This window comes from Ambystoma mexicanum, chromosome 11 (genome assembly GCF_040938575.1).
Source record: "Ambystoma mexicanum isolate Mex_15411 chromosome 11, UKY_AmexF1_1, whole genome shotgun sequence".
Classification (NCBI taxonomy): domain Eukaryota; kingdom Metazoa; phylum Chordata; class Amphibia; order Caudata; family Ambystomatidae; genus Ambystoma; species Ambystoma mexicanum.
Window position 1 is genome coordinate 1389944398 of NC_090934.1, and position 12338 is coordinate 1389956735.

The 12338-nt window shown below is 44.1% G+C and overlaps 1 protein-coding gene across 3 annotated transcripts in view; it reads left to right on the forward strand.

Annotated features, from left to right (window-relative positions):
- Positions 1–12338, forward strand: part of EFL1 (elongation factor like GTPase 1) — a 904242-nt gene that overhangs the window by 330795 nt on the left and 561109 nt on the right. For all 3 annotated transcript variants that reach the window (XM_069625004.1, XM_069625006.1, XM_069625005.1), the window contains 2 exons: positions 9442–9593; positions 12154–12329. In XM_069625004.1, coding sequence (XP_069481105.1) covers positions 9442–9593; positions 12154–12329 — 328 coding nt within the window. The remainder of the gene's footprint in view (positions 1–9441; positions 9594–12153; positions 12330–12338) is intronic.

Sequence of the window (12338 nt, forward strand, 5' to 3'; positions counted from 1 at the left end):
GAGTTAACAATATATAAAGATTTAAATCAGAAAAGGGAAAAAACAACGCGAACAGGATCCCCACCTAGACGAAGGAATGAACAAAGGAAACATAAACATTTAAACCCAGATAGAAAAGCAGCAGTTAAATCGCCAAAAAGAAATAGAACTCGAGCCACTGATGAGAACGAAAAAACTACAGAACGAAGCAGTAGTCACAACAAAAGTACAAATAAAAAAGATCAGGAGGGGAAAACACAGAGATATAGGAGGGACTCGACATCTCCACAAAATGAATTAGTCAAACCATATAAAGACCCTACAGGGGCGGGCCGGCTCCCTAAAGGACCCCAATAAAAAATAAAGATTACATTCAACCAAGAAGATAACGAAAAAGAAGAGCTATCATCGGCAAAACTGGAAAAAGAATGGAAGAAATTGAAAGAAGGTCAAAAATGGAGATGGATTTCCAAAGTTCTCAATCAAAGTGATTCCAGTTAGCAAACGAAGACCAGGAATTTGGAACCTCCACCAAACAAGGAAATCGGGGAGGAGACTGTATCGTTGAAATTTGCGTCCTGGAACACTAGAGGTTTCGCACATCTCCTAAAACAAAGTGACATACATCTAGGAGACTTTGATATTCTCTGTCTCCAAGAGACATGGTTAAGAGAGCAGCCTACAATGGATGGTTATGAAGTATATCTTTCTCCAGCGGCAAAAGGACTTTCAGGTAGACCGTCATCCGGCCTCCTGACAATGTTACGTTCAAACAAAGATCTACAAGTGACAAGAGTATTAGAATCGTCGCTATACTTCCAAGTGCTACTATTAACATGGGAAGGAAGAAATCAAAGATTGCCAGCTCAGAAGCCAGAGAACATCATAATAATTAATACTTATTGGAACCCACTGGCATTAAGTGACGAACAGTTCTTAAAACAGCTAAATAATATCTTCGAGAAAATTGACTTTGAATTTCAACTGAGTCACTGGATTATATGCAGAGATTTGAATCTGGAATATCCTAAACTACAGCAATGTAATCAGAATTACTCAAAAACCCCAGCAAAGAAAAGGGGAATAAAATGGGACACACTAATGAAAACAAGATCCTTAAAAAATCTCCACTTTTTGATTGAGGAACACGCGCCCCGGATACCAACTTGGGAAAATGGCTCTTCAGCATATATCTTGGATCACATCTTTGTCAGCCCGGAATTCTTATCATATGTCACCAATTTTAAGGTCAAGCGTACCAAGAACAGTGACCATAACTTACTTGAGTTCGAATGGAAAACCCAACAGGAACCAAGAGACCTAATGAAAACAGAGATCGAAGAATCCCGAGGCAGAATAAGATTAAAGGTAAAACCGTAAAACATAACTAATCTTATCAAAAAATACGTAGAAAGAAATAACAACGAAAAAGAAAAAAAAGTTGATTACGAACAATGTTTAAACATCTATAAACAAAGAGTGAACACGGTAACAAAGAAAGGAGGTGAATACATGCATAGTTACGACAAACTTTTGATAATCGAACGGAAAAAGCTAAGAAAACTGCAGAGACGGGCAAAGAAAACTAAAGATACAAAAGACGTAGAGGCGGCCCAAAAAGCAAAAAAATATTATAAACACTGGCTAAGTAAGATCACTCAGAGCAGCAATGCTCCAAGCAGATGCGTAGTTGATGCTAAGATCATTGAATGGGCGTAACTCGAGAGATTTCTGGACACTAATTAAGCAAACAACGAATACTCCGAGAAACGCAATCGATAATAACGTAGGAGAAGGCAAGTGGATGGAGCATTTCACCAATCTCTATAAAGATACCAATAAGAAAACAAAGACCGCAAATAACAAAATGGAAGTAAAATGGGTACTCCCAAACGACATACCTTCAATTATAACAAGAATCAAACGACTAAATACCTCTAGAGCTCCGGGGACGGATGGCCTGACTAACGCCCATCTAAAGGAATTGCCATAAAACTGGGCACTATTCATTAGCAAGGTATTTGACATCATCGAAGAAACTAAATCAATTCCGAAATCCTGGAAAAAGGCTATAATAGTTCCAATTTATAAGAAGGGCCCAAGACAAAATCCAAAAGATTACAGACCAATAGCGTTATTAGACGTCATTGCGAAAATATATGGTTCAACCTTGTTGGAGATGTTCGAGAAATGGGCTAATGAAAATGAACTGATGGACCCTTTTCAATCGGGCTTTGTGAGGAACGCAGGGACTCTGGCCAACATATTCTTGATTAACATCTTAAAAAGCAGAACGAAAGAAGGAAAACCGGGCGTATATATGGCCTTTATTGACCTGGTTCAAGCGTTTGACCAGGTCAATAGAGAGCGCCTCTGGAGAAAATTAGAAACAAAAAAATGCCCGGGTAACATACTAGAGCAAATTAAAGCACTTTACACAGAGACATCTTTATCAATCCGCCTGAACCAACAAGGAGCGTTATCAAACCCCATGGAAACAGCAAGAGGGGTGAAGCAGGGCTGCCCGTTGGCGCCGACGTTATACCTGTGGGATTTCAGAGATTCGGTGGCTGAAATTAGAAATAGGTGGGACCACCCTGTCTCGACTACTATACGCGGATGACCTAATATTAATAGATCAAACGCCGATAGGACTACAAAGGCAACTTAAAAATCTAAGCAGATATGTCGAAAAAAACAACTTAGAGATCAATAAGAGTAAAACAAAAATCATGGTGCTACAAAAAAGTAACACCTCAAAAAACCCATTTTCATGGCAGTTGGAAGGTGCAAAGATCCAGACGGTAATGGAGTTTAAATACCTGGGAGTGTTACTGAGCAACAACCAAATGGAAATAAGTATGCAACATCATCTCTGGGAAAGAACGAAGAACTTAACATCCCAAGTTAAGATCATTGAAAGGAAATTCTGCCAGTATTCACTCAAACCAATAATACAATTCTATCGTACAAAATGATTCCATCAGTTACATATGGAGTGGAGGCTTTTTTTAACATCCCAGAAGAAATTTGGATAAAGTTGGAAAGTTACTTCTGAAGACAGCTTTTAAATCTCCCAACATCCACGCCCATGCCTTTAATAAGAAGGGAACTATGTAAGCTATCATTGCAACTGTATTAAGAAATAAACTGATGATGTACAGGAAAGTGATCATGCCGGAGAGATCGAATATTTTTAATATCATCCACAGAGAAATCTTAGGATCAAATTCCGAAACTTTAAAGAACTGGCAACAGAAAAATACCCTATTACTGGAAGAAATAGGATCTTCAGAAGAAGAGCTAATTCATAATCCAACAAAAGTTGCAACAAGAATAGAAATTTGGGATTGGATGAAGACTCTTGACACCGCGGGGTCATACAAACGAGCGGCACACGCAACACCGATGTGCAGAAAGCTAAATGAAATAAGATCATACCTGAAGCTCCTTCCAAGTAGAAAACATCGACAAACATTTTTGAGAGCACGCCTTAATATTCCACAGACAAACGAGATAAGGGCAATCAGAGGAATATCAGCTGCTGATAAATGCCGTTTTTGTCAGGAAACGGGGTGCAAGGAAACTTTAAGGCACATGCTCTTAAACTGCAAGGGCTTAACCGAATTGAGAACTACGCACATGTTACATCTGTTTGAGAATTTACTCTTCTATGATGAACAATACTGGTTGAAACGCCTAATAGAAGGTGAAGGAGTAAAGGAAACAATTGCAGTGACACAATTTTTGCAAAACATCGACTTCAGAAAAACATGAAGATGGAAAAGCACGAGGAAGGAATTAGGAAGCAATAGCGGGATGTGGATTTTTGGACTTGAGTGAAGTAATTTTGTAAAAGAAAATGTGAAAACATTTTTTAAGTCAAAAATAAAAAAATAAAAAAATAAATAACCTTGTTTTATCCTGTCAGCTTGTGTGCTTCAGCTAGTTTCCGGAGCTTAAACTTGCACACGGCTTCACAGCCCGGTAACTAAAACCGCAGCAAAGCCCGGCTTGGATCGGACAGGAAATGGATGGGATGTGCCACTTTGATCCTGGGATCAAGTGGAAATGTGACCCCCGTCCTACAGACAAAGGTCGAGGGGAACTGGAGTTTCTGGCCTGGGTGGGCAAGCAGAGAGGGCTTGCTCCGTGTTTCCAATGCTCGTTTTTCGGTATAAAACTGCCAATTGTGAGTGTTTTAACTCGACCCTTTCAAAAGTCAGCCCTGCTTCTCTTCCATTTCTTTTCACGTTGTATATGGGTGAGTGCACCATGGCCCGTTTTTCCTGCCCATGTTCCAGTTGCTAGCCCGTTATCTGACTTTGCTCCTACCCTTCTGCACTGCGACTCTAACAGCACCCCTTACCCTATATAGCCCCGTCCTCACTGCCGTCTCTGTTACTAACCCCTCTTTTCCTATGCGCGCTGAGGATTTCTGATTGGGTACATTTTGGCGCGTCGGCATTTAGCCATGGCCTGTTAATCCGTCTCTTTTTGTTGTGCACGTTTGGACTGGTTTTCCTTGGACTGTAGGGATTTGGAGAAGACAATGACACAGTTCATTGGCAAGCCTTCTGAGATGTCACCTTCAAAGTAACTCGCGACAGTGACGGTGGATGTCACGTGGTTACACAGCAGCGAGGTGGTGGAGCAAAGAGGATGGGGAACAAGGATTGATTATTTTTAGGAAAGAAGTTTGAACTTCTGTGGATATGATGATGATACGAAGAAACCGTGCCGGCATTAACTGTGTGTGTACTTTATGCAATGTCACATCTGAGTGTTACGATGGGATAAGAGTAAGCCGATGGCAGGAGAGACAGTGTTTGATACCTTGATATTTATGATTATAAACTGGTGACGGAGGCAGGAAAGGGGGGAGAAGTAACTTCTGTTCCTATTTCTGTGCTCATTTAGCCCTTGTGGGTGCTTTTTCCTGAACCGCAGAGCCACGGTGTAGGATAGGAAGGCATCTCAGGCCGAACTTTCCCTGTGCACTTTCGGCTGGACTTTTTAGACCATTCCCTGCAGCAATGCATCAGGAAAACACTGCCGGAACTGGGCCAGAATTGACTTTGATGCAAGCCTTGGACTCTGCAACTACTGAATGATTTTAATAGATTTTGCAGTAAAGCATTATTAGGACAGGCGTAACTGGACTTGGGCAGACTGTGGTAACAGTCAGTCTGAATAACGGATAAAGCGATCAAAGGCTGGGTCCAGCATGGGAAATACAAAGGCAGAGAGGAGTCCTTCCCCTCCAATGAAGCTTTGAAACTTGAACCTATGGGGATCATGCATCAGAAGAGCAAGAGTGGAGAAGCTATGCGTGACATGATGGTACTGGCTGATTGCTAGGAGAAGGGTGGATGAAAATGTGTGATGGGATAATGTAGAGTTAGGGTGATGGCTGCATGTTCATGACCTTTCTTAACCGGTGAGCTGAAAAGTTATGTTGCAGTAGTCTACTATTGGGTGTATGCCTCGATATTCGAGGAACATTACTTCCGTGGCAGCGCCGAGTAGCTAGGTGGCGGTAAAATGTGAGGTGTTAAAGAAGGCGTAGCTCAGCAGGTTGTCTCGGTTTTCTTGAAATATGCATTTTTCAACTCGGACAGTATTTTGGAAGGCAAAGATTTTCTCGGACTCCCTCAACTATACATCTGTTCACAGGGCGGGTGCACACCCTTTTCGCAGCTGAGGGTAGCTTGGGCCATAGATGGTGATTGGGCCACCAATTGGTTTGCTGGTGTTTGGGGAGAATAGCGGTGATGATCTCCCATGCTCAGTACTGCGGGAAAGGTGATTTCTCAGGCAGCCTACAATCTGGAATATATGTTTCAAGAGTTTATACCACTCATAGGGAATTAGTCATATTGAGGGATGTTGCAGACTTCTTCAGGGTGATAATATCCCCAGATACTTCCAGCCATTTCACCCAGAGCTTTTAATAGTCGACCCATCCTCACTGAGAGGCCCGGGGGCGGGGGTCTTCCTTAAGATTCCTGCTCTCTTTTTGTTTTCACCACATTCACCTTTGCACAACACGTTCTTGGTTCTGTCACTCCTGACTGTTGCCTTGGCAGTCCAAGACTATACCCTCGGCGTTGGCAGGGGGCACCGGAAATGTTACCTGCCATTCGAGCCTCCACTTGTCAAGGGCTCCCCTGAGCAAATCTTGGGCTCATTGTATAACCATGCTTTTGAGTTTATGGCCCTTGGAACGTGCATCCGTTACAGGATGGGATTACACCAGAATAATTCTGAGTCCAACTAACCGACAAACTCAAGAAGATGGCAAGTTACTGTTTTACTAACCATTATCTAAAACAGGGAGGTTGCAACGGACATCAACAGACGGATGCTCAGTCTCTCAATGACCTCCACAAAAAACACAATTTATATTCTTCATTATGCGTCAGAGTGATGTCATACTACGTGGTAATAATGAAAAAACTAACAAGGGTTGGGATTGGTTAATGGAGACACCTAGATATACAGTCATATAGGAGCTAGGATTGTTATTGGCTATCCAATATCAGGTGGACAACTTATGCCTACCTCTTCATACGTGTCATTTAAGAAAAACTAGTTACACCGTGTTGCATTGGTGTCTAAAACTATAAGGTCCTTTGTTATACGAACTAATAAAATTGGCTGGCATGCTTGTGCCATGTATGGATATTCAGTTCTTTAGCAGCACTTAAGCCAAGACCCAGGTACAGGTAGCTGGGACATGAAGCTAGCTCACCACCCAATTAGCCCAACGTCTCATCACCCATACCTTCTGCCATGAAATTGTCTTTGTAGTTGGTCTTGCAGAGTATTCACATCCTGCGAATTCACGGGAGTGAGGGCACTTGCTATTATGTCTGGTACTCCAAGTTCGAACTCTATTTCCATCCTTGGCTCACGTGAGAAGAGACAACGATTTGGTCCTTTCGGCAGCTTTTAAATGCTTTAAATGAATTACAACTTGGCATCTCTTGTGTTCTTTCTTGCACCTTAATGTGAGAGGATTCATCCTCTGCACACTTGTTCTTCTTCAGAGTAGATAGGCTGACCTAATTTTCTAGGATCTTGACTTCAGGCCAGACAGCCTCGCCCCACAGCTCCACGAATCTGCTATTCTGCTGCGACACAGCTTTCCATTCCCCTTTCATGGTTTCTGGCTTATTTATCTCATGATACCAATGTCCAGTTTCTATGCAGTGGCGGCTCGCTTGCATTCTATTCACTACTTATAGCTCGCCTATACGATGTCTTGATAGATCTTGTGTTTCTTTATCTGTATGTTCTTCATGCTTCTGATATCTGCAGAGCTTTTTGCTGCGTAATCTTTGTTTACACCTTAAGGTTCGTGTGATTCTTTACTTCGTCTTTTCTCCTCTGGGATCCAGACATCATCTTCATTCAATATTTCGGGACTTCGTGCACACTTTCTTGTGAAATCATCAGTCTGCCTTCTTCGTTCATTCTCCTATTTCTTCAGGGATCTCTTCCTGCAGGCCGTCATTACCTCGTGGGTACATTCGATACGGCTGTCTCAATGGATCTCTCCCTCCAAATACTCTCTGCGGTATTGGTATGATAGCTGGTGTCAGACAAGGCACAGTCTTATGTCTCCAATACAGGGGACGTAGGGGGGTAGGATCTCCTGCGGCTGTATAAGTCTGCTCCTCTACACTTTGATTAATTCTATTACCATCTTCCAGTGTACTAGAAACTGCCATCACTGGAAAATGCTTTCATTTCCCTTCCTCCTGACCAGCATCTCATCTGATCCACTGTAAATGGCTAAACCTACATTCATGTGCCATACCTCCTGCACAGCCTTCCAGACAAGTCCCGGAGCAATAAGACCCCGCCGTGGTAATGGACGTGGCACTTGTTGTTAGGTTAGTTTCACCCAAGTCCCGGAGCAATAAGACCCCGCCGTGGTAATGGGCGTGGTACTTGTTATTAGGTTCGTTTCACCCAAGTCCCGGAGCAATAAGACCCTGTCGTGGTAATGGGCGGTTCGTTTCACCCAAGTCCCGGAGCAATAAGACCCCGCAGTGGTAATGGGCGTGGTACTTGTTATTAGGTTTGTTTCACCCAAGTCCCGGAGCAATAAGACCCTGCCGTGGTAATGGGCGTGGTACTTGTTATTAGGTTCGTTTCACCCAAGTCCCGGAGCAATAAGACCCCGCCGTGGTAATGGGCGTGGTACTTATTAGGTTAGTTTCACCTATGGTAAGACAAGTTCATAGAGTATTTTTTGTCTTTGGAATATTTGCCTCTGTTGAACATGGGAATTAAGGAGTTGGGCATTTGACCGCAGGGCACAACTATCACATTCTTTCATATAGTGCAGTCTTCATCTTGAAAGCACGCTGGCATAGTCCTCCTTCTATATACTCGGGTTTACTTGCACCCAGGACAGACACATCGTTGGTGGAAGATGTGGCACGGCTCGCTCAAAGTATGGTGAACTTTGAGGCGCCCTTGTGCCCCCCTCAATATACAGGCACATTCTGATGAGACTGCCAACGCTGGCCTTCTCGGGGAACCACCAGGGTTGATCACAGAATGACACAATTCAGGGTCATTTCAAGTTCATTTGAATGCTGACTATGTAATCTTCGCTGTACTTTAATCTTCTGTCAGACATTATAAGACCTTTTCGGGCTAAGCAAAGGTACTGCTGGAGGACGGGACTAGATCTGGTTTACCCTGGGGAATGGGCTTTAGCCGGCCTTCCTCTTATTGTAGCCGCTCTCACGTTCCGCTGAAGGGCCACGTTCATGCTCTTTCCTGTCGTAATCCCAACAGGATGCTTGCCGGAGCCAAAGTTCTTTAGGATCGACCAAAGTCACCAAATAGTCCAATCTCCAAGGGACAGGCTCTCTTCTCGAGTGTTTGTCTTGGAGGCGCTCCAGGCCCGCATTAGACCAGAGAAAGAAACCAGTGGGGCGCGCAGGGATCCCGCACGGAGGACATCTTTTATTTTCCACTCGGAACATGAGCTTTATTTATTCACTATGGAGCTTGCCAATGGTAACAGTGGGGCTTTGGGGATGCTTCACCGGTCCCCCTCGCCCCCCCCCGTATATTGAACTCAATATTGGTGCACTTATTACAAGTTATGCAAAGAGACACAAGCTGCAACAATCCTGCCATTGTTCTTTTCATCTGAGTCGTCTATGGAGTGATGTAAGACTTCCTTTGTGATGGAGGGAACAGTCACAGTCTGCAAATGAGTTACAGATGAGCTGTTCTAAAAGTAGCCTTTCCGGATGTCGAGGCGAATGCTTCCCTTATGCTCAGGCTGCCTGCATAATTGTCTCACACTGTTATACCTAACCAATGCTGACAGGGTTTTGAAGAGAACTGCATAAAAAGTAACTATGTCACTGCTACCTGTTTCTTACACTTGTGTGTGGTTTTTCAATAAGTATTATCCTTCCATTTACGCAGGCCTTTGACACAGGAAGCAATTGCGCAAAGGCGGGAACTCGCAAGGCAGAAGCATGCAGACAAGATGGCGCAGAGTCAAGAGCCACAACCGGCAGGACCGATTCTTGCTGCAAAAGAATCGGAAAGACCTTCACTTTCCGAAAACGACAAAGGTAGGGCTTGTACGTAATCGAGCAGGGTAAGACGCGCGTTGGACATATGCACGTGTGGAGTCTGTTTGGACATTATCAGGATACTGTAAGTCACCTTGTCGTTCTGTAATAATATAGGTGCCCAGAGTCGCAGGTCAAGGGCTTTTAAGGTCAGTGAACTGGGTGCTGACTTGAAATATTATTTTAGTGCACAGCCAGGGCCACCACTGCCACATTTCTCAGTTCCATGCGTGACAGTTGGAGCCAGTCCTGATTTGTTTCACATTTAATAATACTGGGACCTGTAGTTTTGTTTTGTCCAATTGTAATTGTGGGCCTACAAGACCCAGCATGCAGTGGGGCAACCAATGACTGTCTCGAGGGGTCACGCATGGAACTGGAAAACCTGGCAGCTATGCATGGGTACTGCCTTATAGTAAATGGGCTGCCTCCGACCCTGACACCCACCTTGCAAATGCGTTTGTTCTTTTATCTCCGCCCTTCCCTTGTTAAATAACTATTTGGTGGTTCTGCTCGTCTCTGTGCGCTCCATTGCTACGAGGGCTTGTTCCCCGCAAAGCTTTTGTGGGGATTTGGAGCACCCTACCTTTGTCATATCTCTCTCTCTTTCTTAGTATTTTCTTTGACTTCCCTTTCGGTCTTTTTCAGGAATGTTTTTTTTTTTTTAGATGACCCTCTAATCCTCCTCTTGCTCTCCGTCTTCTCCACATTCACGTTTCCCGCCCTTTCTGGATAGGTGTGTTGATTTTCTCCTTCCTGCAGCACCAGACACACCTATGCAGGGCCACTTTGTGAAAAGTGTTAATGGTTGTGGTTGAATACACGCAATTAACACTTAGGTGCCGTGCCGGTGGGTCCTGTGCATGCATTTTCAACTTTTGCAAAACCGACTGCAAACGAAATGAGTAAAAACAGACAAAATCGCGTTTACTCTTATTTATTCTCCCTTTTTGGGGGAAAATATAAATGTCCACATGCAAATTATGCTTTGCAGAAAGAATGTATGCTGCACTCATATGGTCTGCGCACTTCCAGTAGGTGCGAAAAACAGGCGGGTTCCTTTAGGAATCCACTCCTTTTACGCCTGCGTGAGCTTCTCATGCAGACATAAGAGCAGGCGCGCTTGAAGGCTGAAGAGGGGCGCACCGAGGAAATGTTCATTCTGGCCTTGTTTTCATGCATTAGATTTGCCCTTCAGGGCTTAGAAAACGAGTAAGCCCCATATTCGTAGGTCGCCGCGGCCGGGCATGTGCCCGGCTTCCCTCAGCGGTTTTGGGAGAAGTAGGGGCACACGTGAACATGCCTTGGCATTGTGTGGTGGGTGGACTGGGAATTAAAAGAGCCCCTGGAAATAATTATTGGGGACCAAAAGAGGCCCTGGAAGAAATGTTCAAAGTGGCCCCATATGACACATTTTCAGCAAGTCCAATGCTTTTCCTATGAGAAAATTTGGAAATACCACACAAAAGAGGCCCAGGGTGCAGAGGCCCACCGGGAAAACTCCAGAGTTCCCTATAGGCCAGTCCACCCCTGGTGGTGGGACTGGTGAGAGAGGTTGCTGCTGTCACACTGAGATGGTACGTACTTGAGTGCCCTTCACAGTCTTTTCTGACGTTGTCTGAAGGTAGGCGAGTGCAAGCTGTGTGGTGCTAGCTGGAACCACAGCACACAGTGCGCGACCAATCTTTTATTACAGATTAATAGTAAGGCCCTTTCATTATTGGAGGAGTGTTCTAATGTAATAATGCAGGTGCGATAAGCCAGTATGTTATATGGATATAATAACCACCCTTATAGTAAGACAGTTACACGTAACCATTATATAGCTCACGCCACAATCTGGGTTGCCTTTTGGTGCTTGATGAGCACTATTGACACCTAACTCTGTGGTGTCCAAGTTACCTGCGGGAGGTGGGGGGAGAGGGGTGAAAGGCTGAGTTCTACTTGCTGGTAATTGCACCTATAATTATAGGCTGCAAGCACATATCTGCACAGGACACTTGCCCCCTCTGGTTATTTAGCCGATACCTCAGCATTACTGGCCAGACAGCTCAGTGTGTGAAGCACTCGCTGCTGTTAGCGCTGTACAACCAGTTCACAGGTTTAAATCCTGGTAATAGCTACTCAGCCCTACACCCTTCCGATGTTGATACATTTAGTCTTATTAGGTTGGCTATTTGCAGCTCCTGTTCTTGGTATTGCTGAAGAAAAGCTATGCAACGTTGGCAGAATGTGCAATTGGAAAACATGCTTTTTTTTTAGCTATGAACGCAAAGATTTATTTGGTGAATGCATACCTGATGAGTTCTAAAATAAAAGGGAACTAAGATTGTAATTTTCAAAAAACAGTATCACAAAGTAAGGCATTAACAAGTATATCTAGATACTTTTTAGAGAGCTACTGCTGTGCATCACCTTCGACAAAAAGGGGGGAGGGGATACCCTCCTCCTTCGCCTAGGTATAGCCCTGCCAGCTTTTTCGATACCTTTCGCTGCTGCATTACCCCCACAATGGTGCAGAAACGATTTCTACCTGTATATTCTGCTTCTCTCTGAATAGGTGATGAGCGGCCCGTCGCTTCCCAAATGGAGAGCTTGACCCTAAAATCCGAGAAGCCCGAGGCGGACAAGGCCCCTTTCATTGCTTTCGCCCGAGTGTTCAGCGGTGTCGTGCGACGAGGCCAAAAGATCTTTGTCCTGGGACCAAAATACGATCCTGCTGTAGTCTTGCCAAAGGTAAGATTT